The sequence below is a fragment of the Passer montanus genome, unplaced genomic scaffold (assembly GCF_014805655.1).
Source record: "Passer montanus isolate IOZ18808 unplaced genomic scaffold, ASM1480565v1 scaffold136, whole genome shotgun sequence".
Taxonomy (NCBI): domain Eukaryota; kingdom Metazoa; phylum Chordata; class Aves; order Passeriformes; family Passeridae; genus Passer; species Passer montanus.
Window position 1 is genome coordinate 245,290 of NW_024360497.1, and position 21,890 is coordinate 267,179.

General features: G+C 41.0%; 1 protein-coding gene across 3 annotated transcripts in view; it reads right to left on the reverse strand.

Moving 5' to 3' along the window:
* Positions 1 to 17,490, reverse strand: part of NDRG3 (NDRG family member 3) — a 50,535-nt gene extending 33,045 nt beyond the window's left edge. For 2 of the 3 annotated variants that reach the window (XM_039699515.1, XM_039699514.1), the window contains exon 1: positions 277 to 387. In XM_039699515.1, coding sequence (XP_039555449.1) covers positions 277 to 333 — 57 coding nt within the window. In that variant the 5' untranslated portion in view covers positions 334 to 387. Of the gene's footprint in view, positions 1 to 276; positions 388 to 17,367 lie in introns of those variants that run through there. The other variant, XM_039699513.1, reaches the window with a different exon arrangement.
* Between the last annotated feature and the right edge of the window lie 4,400 nt (positions 17,491 to 21,890).

Here is a 21,890-nt window from a genome sequence, read left to right on the forward strand (position 1 = left end):
CCTTTCCAACTGCTGTCCAGCCTTTGCAAATCCTTAGTACAGGCATGATGTTTTGTTTGGCCAGGACTCCAAAATTACCTGAATTGTTGTGGTCTGTCTTTCCTGGAGACTTTGGAAGAGTGGGTGGTGGTAGACTACCAGAGTGGGGAAGAATTTACTGGGTTTCAGTACTTAAGGTACTTCAATCTGTGGACAGATTCTGGCAGCTAGGGCTCCTTGCCAGACACGAAGTCATGCCAAGCACACCTGTGAGGACAAAGCAGCAGCCAGCATTACCTTGTCATTCAGGAGTGGCTTGATCTCTGTCAGCTGAACATCCTGCAGTTCATCCATTGTGCTGGAAGTAGAGTCAATTAATCCTCAAAGCAGCAAATAGGGATTCTGAAACAAAGGCATATTGTTAGAAACAGCATTACAAGATATGCAAATCAAAGAACGCTGAGAGATTTTTCATTAGACTTGTCTGTGCTTCAAATTAAGCCTGCAAGAAGCTGGTTCTGGATGCAACACAAAGCACCTGTAAATGCAGAAGGCAAACCCTGTGCTGCTCTCACTGTGTCAGTCTGGTTACTCCTTGTCCTGCCCACTGAAAGCTGCCCCTGAAAGCTCAGGCCTTTCAAGTGAGAAACTGCATCTACTTCCATGCATTGCTGGTATTTCAGGCATAGCTTGTCTGGAAATGAACTGGCAATTGCTTGCCATGCAGAGTGAAAAACTGTTTGATACTGATTTCCCCTGCCATGCCCTACATACCCAAACCCCAGCATCTTGCCACCAAAGGCAAGGCTGTGCTGTATTCCTGAGACATAGAGCCAAAACCACATCCATACACAGGAGACAGAGGTGTGGAGATCCACGCTCATTGCTGGCAGAACATAAGAGAGTCCAGAACTCAGGGCAGCCCTTGCCGTACAAGGTGAGATACAAAAATCGCCCAAGATAGTGCTGGTCCAGTGAAACATGTGCAGACAACACTGTTAGCCTGGCAGCCCAAACCATCACTATCAGATGGTGCAGAGTCAGCAAAGGAAAGAAAAAAAATGTAATTAACAGTATAAGAAACTGCCATATGTCTGTGGGAAATTGCTGCTGCCACAGAGCCAGAGGAGAAATCTTCAAGTATAAATACAGCAATGAAGATGGAGGAATAATATGGCTGAGTTTACAAGGCATTTAATTTTTATCTAGACACTCTAGCTGTGTTTCTAGACAGAAGATTTCTAGTGCAAGCACTTGCAAGCAACATGAAAAGGGCTCTGGCAAAAGATGATCACACCTGATGGTGCAGCCTACCTGGTTGTTCAGGACAATTGTACCTATTACTGCAGATGAAATAAACAAAGTCATCAACTTAATTTGATGGAATAGAAATAAGCATGTGGTGGACTTCCTAGGCATCAGCTGAGTGTGCCAAGAAAATACTTTTGAATACTGTCACAAATCAAATTCTTTGTCTAAGATATTATGGGCTACTAATCACAGAAGAAGAAGAGTGGAAAAAGAACAATTGTGTTCACCATCCACCTTAATTCAACACAAACATGCACTGGGGAGGAGGGGTCCTCCTCACCCCAAGTGCTGTGCAAAGCTGCACCCTTTCACCCTTTGTGCCAGGAGTAACCCCTGGGGTGGGGGGGAGCTGAAGCCAGTCTGTCACAAAACAAATTAAAACAAAATGCCTTTCCTTCTGAAAATCAGCCATAGGAACATCGGTCTCCTTTAGCTCCTTTGCTTTGGGAAACTCAATTATTTTTCTTTTTCAGACTTTTTTTTTGCTGTAAAACATACAGTATAGTTGTGAGAGTTTCAAGAAATCAGTTCTCTACTGGCAACAACCCCCTTACTCTACAATTAATTTTTATTCAGAAGAGGAGTAAGAGCCATTATGTAGTGCACTGTAAGTCCCAGAGGAAAGCTCTTTACTGTCATACTGCTAAGACATTATGGAATAAAAAAAATATTTCTGCTAAGGAATTACAACTGCCATATATATGGGACTGATCAAGAGCTCAACATCTACCTGGTTCTCTCCAGAACAGCATCACACAAGGTTACAGACACAAAAGGAATTTCAAACAAGCATCACAAAGCTTATCTGCAGATAAGGTGCAGACAGGTGACACAGTACTAGAATGACCACCTTCACCTCACTAGTTGGAGAGCATATCCCTTCTCTTATGCTCCTTTGAAAAGACACCTACTGGTGGCAAGCAAGAAGGTCATAGTTATTCTTGGGGGTCACCCAAGAGACAAAGAAGTTGTCCACTCTACCCAAAGGAATGAAAAAACTGTGCACACACCAGCCACCTTTCTCTGTGGGTTTTTATACATGTGGGAGTTTTCCTGAGCCTTGGGTTCTGCCCAAACCAAAGTCTACAGAGAAGGAGGACACCAGTATAACAACCCCTCCCTACTGAGCTGTGGCCGACCAAAGAACACCTCAGAGCACCAATTGCTCTGCATTAGATTGCTCAAAGAAATTTTTGCTACAGCCTTGCAGATATCTCTTCCAGTTTCCCCTGAGCTATACAAAGTCCCAGAAAGGCCTGAGAGACATCCTACACAAATCTGCCCAGGTACACTGTTTGCTGTCAATACAAGCACATCCATGAAGTGTGCAAAATCTAGAGAAGGAGACACATGCATTTTGTACCCATGCACTACATTGTTAATTTATTATATGAGAAGAATAAAAACCTGCAAGGATTATCAAATGCATTTATCTCATCAGCTTTGATTTAATACTTGGTCTCTAGATATGACTACAGTGCACACAATAAGCAATATTGAAACAACTCTGAAATTAATCTCATGTTTATCTCCCTAGTCCACTAATGCTCCAAATGCTGTCTCAAGGGAAGGGAGTTCTCTAGGGCAAGCTGCTGTTAGCCATAATGTGCAATATGTGCTGCCCCTTCCTTAAAGCAAGCTCTACAGCAACAAGAAAGGGCTGCTGATTTAGATGCTGAGATTTATGTGAAACTTCCTTGAGACAGGAGAAACAGCCTTCCTTAACACCAGCTGGGTTCAAACAGGTGTGAAAATCTCTGTAGGGAAGTTTGCAGAAGAGTAAGAGACTTGCTTTGTAGAGAGCCTGCAGCACAGTCAGCCTGGGAAGCTGCTCAGCTCATAGCACATTCTCACCTAGAAGTAATTATGAAGGGTCCCTCCAGTGGGCCCAAATACTGAGGTGAGCCAGGAAGTCACTGGCAGCTGCTCAACTGGGAGCAAAATCACACAGCCTCATATGGCAGATTTTTTTCCAAACATTTAGACTCTATATTTATTAACCTGGCCTGTAAAGTTTTCTGGAAACTTTTTGAAGAAAAGGCACATGGGATCACCATCACTCCCTGCAAGCAGCTTTTTTAGCTTGCTGAACCAGCTCTTCCTGATCCACTCACTGGTGAGCTCTCCGGAAAATGGCTGACACAGCCTCAGGACTTCATTTTAATCTGGTCAGAGGGTATTCTATCGGCAGATGCGCGTACTTTTCTCTTCCCAAGATCTTAGCAAGCTCAGTGTGATTGCCCTAGATTAAATCTGGGTAATTTCTCATTACAGCATAAAATCTACTAGGTCTATATGACTATTGGCCATAACTTCCCCTGAGCACCCTGCTATGCCAACAGCAACATGTGTTTTGGTTTGAAACATGGCAAATGGGCACATTTGAGTAAAAAAAAAGCCTCAAAAATTCTCAAAAGAGGATGCTTTGTAGTAGAGAGACCTTTGTAGAGCACAAGTGCAGAGGTAAAGGAAAGGGTGGGGTGTTGGTGAGCTGAGCTCTCCTCTCTTCCAACCATGCTAAAGACTCCTTGTAAAAGCTCTGCAGACTTGTCTGCCCAGGAGCCAATTTTCTCCCTCCATTCCTACTGTTATTTAAAGAGACAAACATGTCATTTCACAAGCTGAAAGCAAGTTTAAAATACCACAACAAAGCAGCATAAATATTCATAACACTGAAAAGAATTTTGTAGAAGTCAGGCCACGGGCAAAGCAAAAAAAATCCATGTATAAATCATACTTTTTTTTTCTATAAATGACCCACTACCACCTGCTTTGCAAGTATTCCTCTTGCCTCTATTTATATATTACTATAAATACACTCAAATGCCTCAACTGAAACTACCTATCCCTTTCCAAAGGTTTCCTAAAGGCTAAAGTAGATTCTACGTTCTTTGAAAACCCCTAAGACAAGAATCCAGAAAAGACATGGTGAATTATTAAGCACAAAGATTAGAATCAGGGCAGAAGACAGAAGGCTACAAAAAAACAAGGCAGGCGAGCCCCAGAAAGAAACCATCTACCTATAAATAAGATCTTAAATACATGTTTGCACGTTTACTCTAACACAAGGCTGCTCTCAATTTACATAATTTCAATATACAAAAAAAGAAATTGGAGTTAAGTTCAATAGTCAAGAGCATGAGTACTACAGGCTGGACCCATCAAGTGTGAGCTGCAATATCTGTAGGTTCTGAGGCTCTGCTTTCTGGTCATTGAAGCTCCGGCACAACTGCTTCCTGCAGGGTTAGGAGCTGCAAGAGCTGCAGAGCTGCATCTTGAATTCAAATCTGTTTTCTTATGGAGGTACAATCTTTCCACACTATTTAGGAACTCAGTGCAACAAAACCTTGCATTCAGAGGCTAAACATTATTGGGTTTTCACCTCAATTTGACTATGGCTTACAATGTGTCACCTCCATAGCCACTTACACTCTTACTTTGTATATTGACCACACTGAGGCAAAATTACACCCATCAGGCGTCAAGCTATGCTACAAAACATGGCATTAAATGTACCTAAACTTATGCTCTCTCATTTGGCAGAAAACAGAGGCAAGCTGAAGAAGCTCCTCTCTAGGGACTCACAGCCATGACAACCTGGGTAAGGTTCCAGAGAACCACTCCCTGACAAGCCAGCTACATCTTACAAGATGGAAAGCTGAATTGTTGCTACCAGGTATGCAAATTAAGATGGAAACAAACCCACAATTTACAGCCCATGCCAGAACCAAAAAACACTATCAATGGTCTGCAAGCTTACTGCTCAGGCATTTATTTCTTGAGCCATTTAGGCTGTGTAGCTCTCCACTGCAACTTCTCCCTTTCTTTATAAGGGGATTCCAACTTCCTGTGCTGCCTGTGTTGCTCTCCCACAGATGGGAAAACCAGCTGCCTGGCAGGGCTCCTCAGCCTGCCGGGCAGACCACAGTCTTGGCATATAGATCTCAGCTAATTTTCATTTATGGGCCTTGAGACCCATGGGCATTCCTGTTCGTTGCTCCTCTGCTCTGAGCAAGCCTCTGGACAGCATTGTGCTTCCCAAAACCTGCACAGGCTACTCTGTTTTCTATACTAAAATGCTGGCTGACATGGTAAACTTCCAGAGAAATAGGCAAAGGGCCCAAATTCAGTTTCAAAATATTTTCCAAGGTTGCTCACTTTGCATTCCAGCTCATGTATTTTTGGAATTGTGCCACATGGTGCTCCACCTCCAAGATAAACTGTGTGCCTACAGAAAGAAATTGTGTTCTGCTTCACCAGTGCAGTCCCAGGTTCCACTGTTGCCAAAATGATTTTTGCTTTTATATTTTCTTCATATATATTTGTAGCTCTGCAGATTATTGTTGCATAGTTATATAGTTCCTAGCTAACTCCAGTACTCCTCCCTACCCTGATAGGCAGAAAGACAAAACACATTCCAGAGGCTCCAAGCCCTGGGGGCCCAAGGTTAGACTCTCTGGGAGCCAAGGTTGAAACCAGCTCTTCCAGACACATTTTCATACACAAAGTTTAGTTCTTATCTAAGGAGGGGGAGAAAACAGAAAAGGGTAGAACCAGGGAGAAATTACCTCATCACTTGTGCTTCTAATGGGGGATTCTTGTAAATTATGTTAATTTGCTAAACTTACAAAGCTGTATTCACCCTATGTGGGGGTTGGTATTTTTCCATATCTGTCCCTGGAAGCCCCCAGTAAAGACCAGTATATTACCTTCTATTCTAATATTGTCTCAAAAGTGTTTTGTTTTATTCCTAGCTCTTTAAGGCATCACTGCACTTGAGCAAAGCAACAGCAGCTTCTTAAGCCATGATTTTACGTCCCTGGAATCTGAGCTACACCTAGGACACAAATGTCAGCTGGTGCATATAATTTCTATATTATTTAAACAAGACGCTACATTTAACAATGGTTTTGTAAAGGTCTGTGCCTAACTTTTCATTAATTCTGGATGAATCCAGTTTTAATTAAAAGCAATGTCATACTGCTATGGGTGTAACTGAGCTTAGCAAGCAGGACACCGTTCCTGCTGATTGCCTGAATTAACAGGCATTGACTATAGGGCTGATTAAGCGAGAATGCTCTAGAAGTCTTTAAAGTGTTTTACATCACCTGGACCAGTGCCCATGAAAACACTGAACTATGCTGAGCTATCCCCTATACAGGACAGTCCAAGAAGTTTTAGAGTGGTGACACCCAGGGTATAAACTGGAATGAGAAATTTCTGTGATGAAAACTGTGCAAATTATTGCCTTTGAAACAGAGTCTCTTTTGATCACGGTATCCCTTTTAAATAGTTTTGCCAATGAAATAAACCGTGACCGTTACCAGCAGTCATTACTATGTCACAGTGTCGGAGACAGGCACATGACTGAGCACACCAAAGGTCACACAACAACAGCCAAGATTTGCTGATGGACACCTCTTTTTACAGGGGGTTCAAAATTCCCACAGCTGAATGTCTGATTGGTCCAGATCCCACTGGCCAATGACAGGTCTGCATTCAGGACTGAATGGGAGTGGCTGGGGTCCCCAGCTCGAGTTCCAATCTAACCTATCATTGCCTCATCCAGAGTCTTATTTGCCTCTATAACAAACTAGGCTAGCCAAATTGGGTTTGAGTAACGTGACAAGTCACGTTACTCACATGATGTTCTACGTCCTTTCCTGCCCAGTGGCATCACACTAAAGCAACACCGGTGTTAGCCAGTGTCAGAGCTGACACAGCTCAGACTAAACCACAGAGCCCTTCTTGCCAGTTTCATGGTGAAGGACATGTTCAAATGGATCTGTTCCAAGATGCTTTCACAGGTACTGGGCTAACTACTTCCACTAGCCCTGTAGTTCAGGAGGTCCCACCCAGGCACCAGTGAGGGCTCTTGAGGGTTTTGGCTAGATGTTCATCCAAGTCAAAACAATCAGCACTGTCACCATCAAGACATCCACAGCACCTTCTCCTCCTGCCATCTCCTCCCTGTCCTGTGTCCCCATCCTTCAGCACTCACTATGTGTAGCTGAACTCAATTGCTCTCCAGCACACACCCACCCATGGCAAGTAGGGAAAATATTGTCTTCAGCAGGAACATGCTTTTAAGCAGCTTATCATGAAATCTGACTGCTTTCCACCAGATCCTTCCGTTTCCTCTGCAGTTTTATTTTCAAGCTTATTTCTGCTTCATTTCAGCCATGCTTCCTACTAATCGACTGTGTTTTCACACTTTAAGTGAAAGAAATTAATCAAATGTTGCACTGAGCAAAGTAAAGCATTCCAGAACAAGGCGGATTGGAAATCTGTTTAAATGAGATTTGAGCAAGGATTTTTATCATTAAATACAACATTTCAATTTACTGAAATTTAATGCTGATTTTGCATTTTATTTATCTTACTGAAAAGGTTGCATTTTCACAGGTTACTAGACATTAAATTGCAGTTAGGTTAGATGGGGCTTGGAAGAAAGGGCCTTGGAAGTCCACCTTCCACTAGATCCATCTTGATCTAGTGGAAGGTGGACTTCCAAGGCCCTTTCAATGCAAACCATTCCACCAAACTGAGCCTTCTTGCTGTCTGTGAGGATCCGGTATTTAAATTATTGCATAGCTAAAAAAAGAATAAGTTAGACCTCAGTTCTCATGTTTTTTAATGCAATTTTGATTGATATTTTTTAGTTAGTTTGTGTGGGGTGCTACTGGGACAGAAGAAAAATATTGAAATCAAATGCATAAGAAAAAATTTGTAGAGACACTTTTATTTAAACTTTGTGTTCACTTGAATATATAAATTGTACAACCTAAACGTAATGTAGTAATGGGTTCACTGGTGAAGGTGATCTCCTGGCATACGCACACACAAATATATGTGCAGTCTGGATAAACCAAACCTAAAAATCATCACAGACATGTGCAAAGTTCAGGAAGAACAAAAAGTTCTGCTTCTCAGCAGCTAAGAAGACACAAATGCTTCTGGTTCAGCTCATTCAGGTAAAGAAGAGCTGAAAGTCTGTACATACACATGTACTGCCTTTCACTGTGCTGTACATGTATATATATCTAAACCACTTCTAGTGTCCTTGCAGCTTTTCTTCTTCACTCAAACGTGGAAAAAAAAAAATTTTGGCCATCAGAAAGTAGTATACTTCCAGGCAAAAGCTGATGAAACACTTCAACAGCTCCAATTCCAAGTTATCCACCATGGTGGACATGGAAAAGTTTTATCACAGCAAATACATATTGTTCAATATTAAATATTGATGGTTAATAAGAATATCAAAGTACATAGAAGACAGACATAAGTCTCAGGATGCAGTTTCATATCTTAATGTGCTCCAGCTGCAAGCTGCTTGCAAAAGGGGCATTCACAGGACTGACACAAATTTTAAGACCACATTGTATGAAAAACAAATTACTAAAATAAGATTTTTATTATATGCATCTTCTTCATTTATCAAATAATCCTCTTATGCATGTAGTACTGCTCCTTGAGCTTCTCAGAACAAGCTCTTTCCTTTCTGGCCCAACCTGTGTCATTGAAGGACAACGTCTTCTCAAGTATCGGTGCCATTACTTCAGACTCATTGTGACTGCCACACAGCTGTTCCTTCCATAATTTCCAGTCTGTGAATTTGCTTCCAAGCAGAAAACATCCTTGTATATGTCAGGCTGAATTGCATGTCCCTCTTGAGGAAGCTGGCCAGGAGAGGCAACTTCACGTAGCACAGTTAAAAACAGTAATGGATACAGGACAGACAATTCAGGACCAATTCAGGAGGTAATTTCACTACTCATTTAAAACAATTGTGAGTTTCTGCCAAAAGGGATGCTTCTGTCCTCCCTCCCTACACCAAACAGAACTTCCTACCTCTCCTTCCCTTGCACCAGGCTGATGATTATGCTGTAACATGGCAAATCAGATCTCTTTACTCTCTCCCTCATGTGTTTTTTCCAGGGCTACCACCTTTCACTTGGATGAGTGAACTGACTGATGAAAAGGCTTCTTGTGTGCCTTTTTTTTTTTCTAAATCTGTCCAGTATCTCAATTTGAGGTTGGATTGTAAGAAACCACGTGTCTGGGCAGTGTTAACTCTTCAGCTGCATCAGGGAGCAGATAATGTACATGCTCAGGACACTGCTGAATGATATGCAGGGGCCTGCACTTAGCTTCAGGATATGATAAATCTAATCCATCTAGATAGAGTGTATACAGAACATAGGACAGAACTCTAACATTGTTAATTTGCCTTGTTGTAGGGTACTATTTCAGGACATACAAACTAGAGTTTCACCTCACAGCCTCTGAAAGAAAACCCAGACCCTTAAGCTCTCTCCTTTGCTCCGTCCCTTTGCAGCCAGGACCAAAACACTGCCTTGGGGTCTGGCATGCTGGACTGCAACATGAGCAGGTGTAATGCAGACTTTTTGCTGGGCTAGCTTTCTGCTGGCTTAGTGAGCTGAAAGAACTGTAAGACAGTCATATAAATATTAGAACCAACTCATGTAATGAGGACCAGACAAGTAGTGACCTCTGGAACTGCCTCCACATCCTGCAGTCTAAGTTGAGGATCACATACAAAAGGGTAGGGTAATATAATCACAAACTCACTAGAGTCTTCATGGTGCTCTGTGGATACAAGTAACTAGGGCTATAAATGAATACATTACATCAGCATGGACCTCCATATTGTAAGTTTCTGAAATGGATAGAAGTCTTTTGATAAACCAGGTAATAACGCCTTACATCACAGAGGGCAGAAACACCCCTTGAAGTGCTCAAGTCCATGTTGGATGAGGCTTTGAGCAACCTGGTCTAGTGGAAGGTGTCCCTGCCCACGGCACAGGGGTTGAAATGAGATATTTGAGATCCCTTCCAACCTAAACCAGTCTGTGATTCTGTGATGCAGCAATGGACCACATTTTCTTTCAGCCGCTATAAGCATTCTCCCTTACAAATTACAGGGACAGTTTGCAAACACCTGCATAAATACAATAGAGACATAGGACAGAAAGCACCAGCAACTTAAGCCAAACATCACCCATAAGAATGACTTGTGTTTGAAGTCAAGTTATAAAACTGCATATAAAGCAAATACCTAAAATACCATTAGAAGGCAAGTGATGTTTTTCATAGAATTAAGAATGCTTTTCTGCAAGCAGCTGGAAGCCAAAGGCAGATGGCACTCTGTACCAAACATGCCTTCCCAAATTTTGTCAGTAGGCCTAAGAAGGAAACTGACCTACTCACCAGGTTCCATGTTCACCCAAACCCAATTTGCTTTCTACAGATTTCAGTGGATGTTCTTGGTTCTGGCTCTTGTGAGCTGAGCTCTTCCTGCAAAAGCTCTGGTCACTACTGCCTGAGATCTGCAAAAGTCCAGCAGGCACATCCTCCTATACTTGTAAGATCCAAGCCCTTGCCTTCCTAAAATGCTAATAGAACTTCTGTTTCCTTTTTTCTTCATCCTTCTTTCCCTCCCTTTCCTCATTCACCCCCACACCAATTCCTGTTAAAATCTGAGTGATCAAAATCAGAAACCAAAGCTATCTACTGTGTGAACTGAACTGGGTAAACAACTCATACCAAAAAAGGAGCAGTTTTTAGAAAGGTAAGGTAAATCTGTATAGCTTTTGCTTGCAGTATCTATCAGGTAAAAGCAGTAACTTCTTTTTTCCTCAACCAAACTTCTCCACGCTGAAGTCCATGGGTTAGATCAACTCAAGAGTTTAGTTTTCATTAAGAAGTAACAGTGCAAGTTAAGGTGGTTCCTATTAAGTGAAATTCAGTTTGGTACATTTGGGCTATAACAAACATTCACAAGCTTAAGACAGTTTCACATCACATATCTTACGATGGAAATCCATGATCCCAAGGGCAACTGCCAACTACGAAAACAGTTATTGTAAACAGACCCCTGAAGATTTTAAACCACACAGATTTTACTTGTTTCAAAACTAACTGAAGATCTCAATACAATCTATGTAGTTCTAATACTCTACTCCTGAATAAAGGTGGACCATCACGTAGGTTTCATGTTTAGCCCCTCCATGTTTAGAAAGACTGGTTACAGCAGAGCAGTTCTTGATTTCATTCCCTAGAAATCGGCATGAGATGAGGCTGTACCACACCAAAGCAACAGTGAAGGAAAAAGCTAACTACACCAAAGTCTAAAACTAGTTCCTCAATTAAGAATTAAGAGGAAGTTTTGCAGAAGCCTGCTCACAGCCTCTTTTGCAGGTAAAGACAGCACAGCAGGAACATGGCAAGGTTTCTGTTTATGGGACCTGGATGCAATTGCAGAACCATGGAGGCTGGAAGAGGTTTCTGGAGGAGTAATTACTCTCCAAGCAAGAGTAATTTTAAAGCTGGATCCAGTTGTTCAGGGCCTTACACATTTTCAAATCTCTAAGGATGTAGATTCTAGCATTACATACCATTCTCATTGCAAAAGTAGTTTCCTTTTATCCAGTGGGAATTTCCTTTGCTGCAAGTGGTATAATCAATAAGATTTTTAACCTGAAAATATCACAGAATAAAAAGAAAAATGAACACATCAGAAGAATTTTAAAATTCCCTTTGTAAAACTTTTTATAATGAATAAGGAGTCAACTCAGATACTTCACATTAAAGGCATAGTTGGAGCAGAAATTAATTTCCTGGTAAATTTTTTAGGGCAGATGCTAATATATCAAAATAACAGGCTTAATATTAAATTGATTGCCAACTCTGAAAAATGTTCAATATTTTCAGGGAAAGAACATGTGAAGAACTGTGCAAGATGAGTAGTGTATCATCCAGTCTGATTCAGTTCAAGAGCAAATGTCTAGGATATGGCAAAAGAAGAGCACCTGACAGTAATTCCCCTCTGCTTGTACATCCATCTGTACTTCAGGCAGCATCTGTCTCTCCTGAGTCCTGTAGAAGCTTCTTCCCCAGTGCACTGAAACAGTGCTGTTCCTTGTGAACACAGAAGTTATTTATTCTCACACTTTGTGCTGCAGAAAAACAGTAAAGCAGCCTCACCCATGAAATTTCCTGATGCCTCCCTTGAGTCACAAAAATTATCAAGAGCTTGACCTATTATATACAGAATACTCTTTCACCCCACTATTACAAAAATCCCCCAAAATATGCAATATAAAGTAACACACTCTGAAGACTATCAAAAACTTTTTCTGACCATTTGAACAGCTCTTAGTGGTCACAACTCCCATTGCCCACACATGCTGTCCAGAGAAGGAACTTTCCAATGCTCTTGGCAAATAGCGAGGATAAGAACACCAGCCTCAACCATAAAAAAGCCTAACAAAATATTCTCTAAAGACAGGCTGGCTTGCAAACACTCACCTGGAGAGAAAATATCAAATGCTTTTACTTGGTGTAGTATTTCCTTTCCATAACATTACTTGCACATTTCTCCCATATTAACCTTTAAGCAGAATTTAAGCTGATGCAGACATCTCAGACATGAAATGAAAGCCCTAGTTACTTCTGTATTGAGTTTATTTACTCCAACATTACTCTTTTTTTCCTCCCTTTCCAAGCTTCATTGCCATATCCTTATGGAAAATGGCAGCTGTATTACATACCCCGTGTCCAGTATTGCAGTGTTATAGTTGGGGTTTCTAAAGAAATCCTCAGAAAATATTTAAAATCTTCTGAAGAAGGGCAGTCATACAGATGTAATGGCAGATGTAAGCAAAACAGTATTATTCAGGTGAGTTGTGGTACAATCAGGTGCCAAACCCAATTGTAAAGAGTATCACATTTGTTTAAGCCACCATGAGGGAACCAAAGCATGGGTACTCTTTTGAGCCTCGTCCACAGCAATTTCAGCTAATGAGCTTTAGCTGACTAGTGGAGAGGTCTGAAAGCACCCACAGAGCACAGGATTTAGTTATCCATGAAACCTCAGTAATACAACTACTCTGGAACACAATAACACTTTAAAAGTAAAATGATAGTAACCCACCTTACCACTGAACCTCAAGAGTCAGATTGAGTCCTGGGCACAGCCATGCCCTGCTCAGGAGCAAGGTGTCCCCAGGGAGACACAAGGTCCTTGGGACAACATGCTAACACAAGCTACCATGAGGGGTTAGCTCAGCAATACCAGCAGACTGCACCACTCTACTCCCTACTCTTTCAAACTCCAAATATCTCAAGGATTTGCAGATTAAGGTCATAGCTTTTATTTAATGAACTGGAAATAATGACATGCTTCCGTGACTAGATGCCCTTCTGCAGGTCAGGAGCAGAGGTTAAACACAACTCAAAAGCACAGGTCACTTGAGTAGTTTATGAGTTTAAGTTAGTGAAGTTTGTCTTTACAATTCAGTAAAGAAATGTTTAGCAAGGTGCTAAATCACCTAAAACTGCAAGAAATTAATTCTGCCAATAAATATGCAAACACAACAAAGCACAGGTGACAAACCGCAAATAAATAGCGAGACATAAATTTTAAGGAATTTAGAAATTTTAGAGGAGCTAAGATTTTAGTTAGAGATAAGCTTTACTGGAATTAATTAAAATAAATGGGTAGGCCTTGATGAAATTAACAGTTAGTAGTTAACTAATAATTGATTGCTTGTCAACACAATGTTTGGTTAGCTGGGTTTGTAACAAAGAATATAGAAACTGACAAATAGCTTTTAGGAACATAAGACAATTGTGGGCCTCCTCTGTTCTGAAACCAATTGAAGACAGGGAATGGGAGTTCTACCAAGGGTTCATTTGTCATATTTGCATTGAAAAGTAAGAAAGGCCAGAATGAGGAAGACTTCACTTATTTCCTCATTTTGGGACCCCTCCCCATGAAAGGGACCACCTACCCATTTCAAGGAACAAATTATGCATGCTTAATAGCTTTTGAACTAATTAGCATACGAAGCGGGGAATGGGATGTACCAAAGTTGTGAATATGTATTTGTATTTTGGGTATTCAATACTTGTATAGATAAAAGGACTCTGTAATCACCTGTAAATTGATATGTGTATTTGGGAGGTATCCCGCATGCTGCCCAGTGTCGCAATAAACATACACGTTCTAACTTTAAACTGTTAGAGTTTTTGTCTGTCACAGTTGGATATTGGTACTAGATCAATATCCATATTTTTTTAATAAATCAATAGTACCTGTACACTGAAGCCATATCCAGTTTCCACGAATCCAAAACCACCTGGTTTTCTAACTCCTGTAGAGCAATCTGAAAACAACGCTGTTGCACCTGCTTGGTATTTTAATGTCGTATTATTTCTGTAGTAGAAGCAGCTGGAACTACCACCACAGCATAAAAAAGTGCCACCATCCCAGCTAATGGTCAGACAAAGAGGGTATATTTGGTCTTGCTGTCACAGATGTTTTAATACTGCAATCCCAACCTGAAAACACCAGACACAAGGCAAGGCTGTATGTCCTGAGCTGCAGGAACTGTATTTGACTGTGGTATTTCTTGACTTGACTAGGTATTTCTATTACAATATTTTGTTGAGAAGTTGTACTGATTTTCCCAATGAAAATTGATCAGAGGGGCCATTTTAGCCTGCCAGGCGGCATATACCTACTCCACAGTTTGAAAGGATTTCTCTTGTGCATAGAGCTCTAGAGCTAAGCTTACAAAGCCCCATGAACAGCGTTCTGATGAAGTGTTAACTGCAGAATAAATCGGCTTAAATCCAGGGAATTGTTCCAAAAGATTAAACACTTGATGCCAAAGAGAATGGAGGAGGTCCTGCTCCCACTTTAGAAATATCTCACTTTGTTTTGAGCCTGCAACCCACTATTTCCACTTGGTGGTCTTAGTTCTTTTATCAAGAGACAGCAAATAATGGGTTCACATACATGCCATGCTGCTAAGACTGTACTTCCATCATATCCTCTTCAAAGGCATCTTTTTGAAACTGAAGAGCTTTGATCTATTTATCATTCTTTACAAGGAATTCATTACACACCTTTGATCATTCACATCACCCTTTTCAGAATCTCTCCCAGTTTCACTGGGTTTTTGAGAGCGATGGAACTAAAACACATGCAGCACCCAAAACATAGCTGCACTGTGAGCTTACACACCACTGTTTCCTAGTTTGATCACTATTATTTTTCCACAAGCATCTAATCCTCAATTTGCTTTTCTAAACAATGAGAATATTTTGAAAGAGCTGCCTATTATAAACCCCAGTTCTGCCTCTGACTGGAAAAGCAATTCAGAGCTCATCATTGTACATATACAGTGGAGGCTGTTGTCCAGCTGCATTACTTCACTGATGAATTTAAAATGCTACTCTATCACTTAGTGCCACAGGATTTTTTTCATGTTTCCTCAGAGCTAACTATGATAATGTATGTTTATTGATACAAATAAAAGTCACCTGTCTTCAGCTTCTTTTTCTAACTTTGACTTCTCTGTGCTTCTGTCTTCCACATAACCCTCTGGCAATGGTTAATATTGTGAAAACACTGTATAAAATAGATCTTCCATCTGTCTGATTTATAGCTATATTTTTATTGGATGTCCCAATAGTCCTCATGGTCTCAGAAATGCCAGTTATTACTCACTCACTTCCTGCACCAGTCACCCTTTCATAAAGCTTTATTACTTGCCTTTGTCCTCCCAGTGGCTTCCTTCTGAGGTGCAAAGTCCTAAACCATTTAATGTCTCCTTCTCTCTTCTAATTCCATGCCTTTGCTCTCTCATCACCCCTCTCTCTCTCTTTCTCTTATACTCAAGAGTTCGCCAGATTATGCTGATAATGAGCTCCAGTGTTGATTATTCATATGATTTTACTGTTTTATAGGACTTCCTCAGGGAGATATGTCAGAGTTTCTCTTTGGAAGTGTGCCTTAATGCTGCTACAAACCTTCATAAATGTTTATGCAACCTTCGACATAATGCCCTGCTTCCCCCACCACTCCCAGAGTTGGGAATTTCATTAAAATATTTTATTACATAATTTTAAATCTAATGTTCATATACTTCTCTCTTGACCTCAAGCTGACTACAATTTTTTTTTTAATTAGCCCTTTTATGTACATTTGCTCATGTATGAGCTACACTAGGAGCTGCGAAGAGGAAAAGTGTCTGTCCACTGCAGAGAAATTCCACACTCCTCTCCTTGTCCAAGAGCTTTTAGGAAATGAAGGGTGCAGAGGGAATCAGAGGGAATCACGACAGGCTCAGGCATTCATTTCTTTTCAAAACAATGGCTTGATCTGGTTTAGTTGAGTAAGTTCATCATGATCTCTTTTGAGGGTGTACTCTTGGTCTTCTTGGACCCTTCAGGCAATGCTTCTTATGTTAATATTACTCAATACAGTGAAGTCAGAGATCAGTTTCTTTGATCTATCTGAACCTCCTGTTTAGCACAGGAACACAATTTTTTTTTCCATAATTCCTTCACCCAACCACACATTGGGATGAAGTAGTCTTGTTTCTCTTGGTATCTTTTGAGCCAGTGTGAAATAACTTTGCATTTAATGAAGGGACCAACAATTTCCACTGCAGCCCAATACAGTGGTACCTGATACACTCCTGTTAAATATGCACCTCAGCTAGAGATTAAATGTTTTGATTTTCCTCCAAATGAAGACATACTCAGGGGAGAAACCAAGAAAGAGGTAAAAGCTCCAAGGTTACTTCTCCTGCAATGCCTCTGCAGCCAGTTTGGAGGAAAATAGAACCCTCACCCATCACTGATTGAAACCTGTTTTCTACCTTCTACTATGCAATCAGCAGTAATAAAAGTCATGGCTCTTTATCTAGCCACTGCATGAGAGAGACAGCACAGCACCACTCAACCAAGCTTCTTCCCAGACTGGGGGTGACTGTATTAATGCAGGTGTTCAGAGGAAGAAGCAATAGCTGTCATTGTTAAGATGTGACTGTTCATCTCTTAAAAATTAGGAGTATGCAGGTATGCCAGTAAAATAAGGATGGAACTTCCTAATAGCTGTTCAGAAACCACTGCAGGCTTTGTCTGTTTGGCCAGACAAGAGAAACAAATCCCCCTCCTACTGCAACTGCTCACAGTTCAGAGGCACCAGAAGACACTAGGAGGAAGGCACCTCTGCTCCCCACAACCTGGCTTTCCCTGTACCTCTGATCCACGCAGATTATTGAACCCTGCTGCACGGAAGCAGAGACCAAGGGCATGGAACAAATCCCTTGATGGATGGAAAGGTAAGTGCCAGTCTTGACAGCTGAGGCCCCAGACCCTGGAATCACTGCTGCTCAGAAACCTTGGTGTTTCCTTAAAAAATACAAAAGAAAATTTGAGTCTAGTGATTAAGGATAGGATAAAAATACTTCAGACTTCACTAAATGAAATGTTTAAAGATCAGGATTTAAATTCTGCGAGCTTTTCCTTACTGAAGACAAAGACTGTATTTGCTTAAGTCATTTTTAGGCCAACAAGGTGATTGATGATGGCTTCTGCATACGCAGTTTATTTTAACACAGAGACAGGATAAAAATAGCAGCATAAGCACCATGTTTATAATCAATCCATAGCCCAGAGACCTGAGAAAACATTAATATATCACATCAGTGAATAAAACTATTGGAAAACAAGACATCTGCATTACAACACTTCTCAGTTCAGACAATTAATACTCAGGTAACAAATTAAGCTTTCTGGTACAGTATGTTTCAAGCCATTCCAATTTTTTTCCCCAACAACTACTACCTACCAATGAGAGAAAGCAGAAATATTCATGTTCTGGAAACCTCCTTAAATGGCTGAGTAATATGTGCCTAAACAGTTCTTATTCTATGAAAATGAAGTACTGACAGTATTTCTCCTGCATTTATACAGTTTTAAATTCACATTTCTATTCTACTGTGAATTTCTTCAATGCTTACTATACCATACAAGGGATTTGATCCTATTTCTTATTTCTTCCTTTTTTGAAAGGGAGCACAGGCTTCTCTGGCTGTTTTATTACTTTTATTGTTAAGAAACTCCTGTCTTTATTAAAGAAAAATAAAACAATTAAAGTCAAGAGGGGAAAAAGCAGTTATCTTTTGTAAGGCCCAAGGAAAAACCTGCATTACTCTTTTACTACTGACAAAAAAAGATAATATAATGCTCAGTGAATGTCTCCTCCATCTGTCTGAGAAATCCTATGCAGCACAATTTCCAAAGCTGGCATTTGAAGGCTGTCTTGGGCTTGTTTCACAGCCTCAACAAAACATGGTTTTAAACAAGGAAGAAAGAAGATGAAAGTTTTTTCCCTGGATCAAACCAGCTTTTGAGGACACTTCCCAAAGTGCAGCCCCAAGTGACACAAGCACTCAGCTCACTGTCTCTTCCCAAAAGCTGCTTCTGGACTGCCTCCCAGCACTGCACATTCTCATCCGCTCTTCACTGCTGATGCTGGAATTCCTGCAGAAATTCTGCTCCCTTCAGGACATCACAGTTAATAATAAAAAAAAAAGGAAAGTAACAGACTTGTTAAATGTTTCTAGAAGTCACTGTACTGCCAAGGAAAACAATGTTCAGTAAGTAAATATAATTTTCTAACACCTAAACCACTGCCAGAAATGGAATGCATTCAAGCGGAACAGGCACAGGACCCCCTTCCTGAGAAACCAACTGGTAAGCTCTGCAAATAGTTTTAAAGACCTTTTTATACTGGTGTGAGTGTAGCATAATATAATTATAGTGGCCTAGAATTCCCTTTGAAAACACTTCAATTACGCAATTACTACCAAATGTCAGATCAAAAGCCATTTCTCACAGTGTAAGCTCAATCAGTATCCAAAAGACTTGATGGATTCATTATTCTTGTGAAGCTTCTGGAGTACACATGACCAGGCAGCTCTGGTGCTGGCACTGCTGTTTCCCAGATTTCAAGAACTGCTTAAATACCTGGATACAGGACTGTCAAACTACCTAAAATTTGGAAACTGTTGGAAACAGTTGGAAACTGTTGCCAACATTCCTATGCATTTAAAAAGTATCAATGAAGACATACTCAACATCAACAGGAAACCAAATAAACAAACAAACCAAAACCAGTAAAAAACATTTGGTTAAGAAAGGCACAGGAAGTCTCTGTTACTACTTTGTTATGACTGTCTCAGGCCAGAGAGGGACCAGAAAAGTGGTATGACCTTAAGACTGGACAAGACCTCTAAGATCATTCGGTCCAATAATTAAAACACCAAATTATAAAAAAATCTTCCATTTACTACCCTAAGTATAGATATATTAGAAAGTAAGATTTGGGCTGGGGAAGGGGTGGGAAGCAAATATGACAGCATTTTTTATTCCTGCACCTCCACCTCTATGCTTCCCAGAATGCCACCACAGAATTTCAGAAGAACCAGGATGATCCCCAGGGAAATCAGATCGGCAAAGGTTTCTAACTTCCCTGCAGGTCTGGGGTGAGAACTGCTACCCTGGCTGAGTGACAGGGAGTGCTGCAGTACAGTCAACTACTTTTAAGGCAAGTAACAGTAACACCTCTGAGTAACCACCACAGACCTGAGATGGCTCCTTCCCTTGGAGCACAGCCACAAAGAAATTAGTCAGCAATTACTGTGACAAGAGTCTGGTCACAGATCCTCTGACCACATGCAATACATCCAGACAAGCACATATTCAAACACCAGGACAACAAAAATCAGCCTGGCCTTAAGTTTTTTTAAAACCTTCTCCAACTGCAAGCATCACATTTCACAATTCCACATCAATAGCTCTTCTGCATGTTGGAAACAGGAGAAATTATCATGTTTTCTATTTTCTAAGATTTGAACTGCTGCTGAAGAGATCAGAGAAAAAGCTTTTGGAGAGCAACAGAGCTCGCACACACATGGAGGTGGGTGCTTCCTGAAGCTTGGCTGACAGCGGAAAATACTTTGAGGTGTTTGGGGCATTTTAGTAGAAGCTTAGAAAAACTTTGTGATCCCTTGAAATCACAGGCAACTTGTCTCTGGCTCTTGCCTCATGTGGACAACCCTACAACTGAGTCCAGGGGCAGGATAGCCATGAGCTCTAAGTCTATTTAAAACAGTTACAAATACAGAAATTATATTTATATTGAATACCTGGGCAATGGTTCTGCTCAGTGTGGCCAAAAAAATATTTTAAACCTTTACTCTCTTATGTCAAGACTGCTCCCCACACGGCAGCATCCTCAGCTGAGGTACACCTGGATCTCTACAGCACATAGCCCAGATTGCTGCTCCTCTCTGTGGTGGAGGCCTTGCTTTTTTTTCAGGGCGGCAGCGGGAAAAAAACAAAACGACACTTAAGCAGAGATGACCTGAACTACTCCATTAGCTCTTTTCTACAAACAAAGCTACAGCCCCCTCTGTGCCTTTTGTATCTGCTGGAAAAGTCCAGCCCTTTTGCAAATTAGACATTTGTGCTGAAATCTTGACAATGACAGGTCAGTAACTGAAAAATGTCAGTTGAGAGCCCTAGATTAAGCCAACTCTTCAGTTACAATAATTCAGTTCTATGGCACAGCAGCATGAATTAGCATGGTGCCCAACACTACCAAGTCATATTATGGCCAGGGACACAACCCAGGCTACAGCTCAGCACCACAGGCTAACACAGACAAGCCAAGGACTGACCAAGGAGACATCCTGATGGACAGTCTTCTAAGCAACAACTCCTTCCTTGTGTTTCTTACAACACCAAAGCAGCGGCTACAGTGGCGGCATAATATAGGCATTGCACAGTTTAAAATGCTGAATAATATCCCTCCTCTTAAAGCAATGTCCTCACTGTGAACCAGCAGCCCCGAGGTCCCACAGCTCTGCTCTCAACTCCAAAGCAGTCCTGGACCCCCACGGGCACTGCGACCTCACAGCAGTGTGGCCATGCTCACCTGCGTGGGGATGGAGCAGAGAGGCCACTCACTGATCGGTGACCTCACAGACTGTTTAACAAATATGAATACCAGGGATACCTGCTGAGTGTTCCACCCACCTACTGCTAGAAGTAATAAAAAAAAAAAAAAACTCACTGACTTTTTTTTTTCAATAATGAATGTTTCCATTTAACTACTTTAAAAATGTCAAGAAAGAATAGTTTTATTCTGTGGCTGAGCTAATCCATATGAAGATTTTCACCAAACCCTGTGCCTTTCTTCAGGTCAGCCAATGGATAAAGCCCAAATGCATTGTAAAATGAGAAAATCTTCCCTGGCTTTCCTGAGAGCTACATGATATGTATTTGATAACCTTTTCATCCAAACTAAAGGAAAAAAGAAGTTTAATTTGTAACAAGGGCCATTTCTTTCTGAAAAACTGTATCAGAACAAACTACATAAGCAAAATAGCAAATGTAGAGCTCTTATACAATGATTAAAAACACTTTTTTGTCAACTGAGCATCCGGTCCTTGCCCAAGACTCCCAGCACTATTGTATTAGTTTTCCACCAAGGCAGAGACAAACCACGCCACATGTGAGCTGGCAGAACTCTAAAGCAGACTTAAACCACTCCCCAAGACGCATCTTCTACCATCCGGACACAAGCCCTCCTTTTTCAATCTGAGTCATAAAACTACACATTTACACAAATCAAGTTTTTCTTTCTGCCTATGCAAAGGTAAAAATAACCTTCACAACCTGAACCCCCCCACCCCCAGATTTTATTGGCTAAG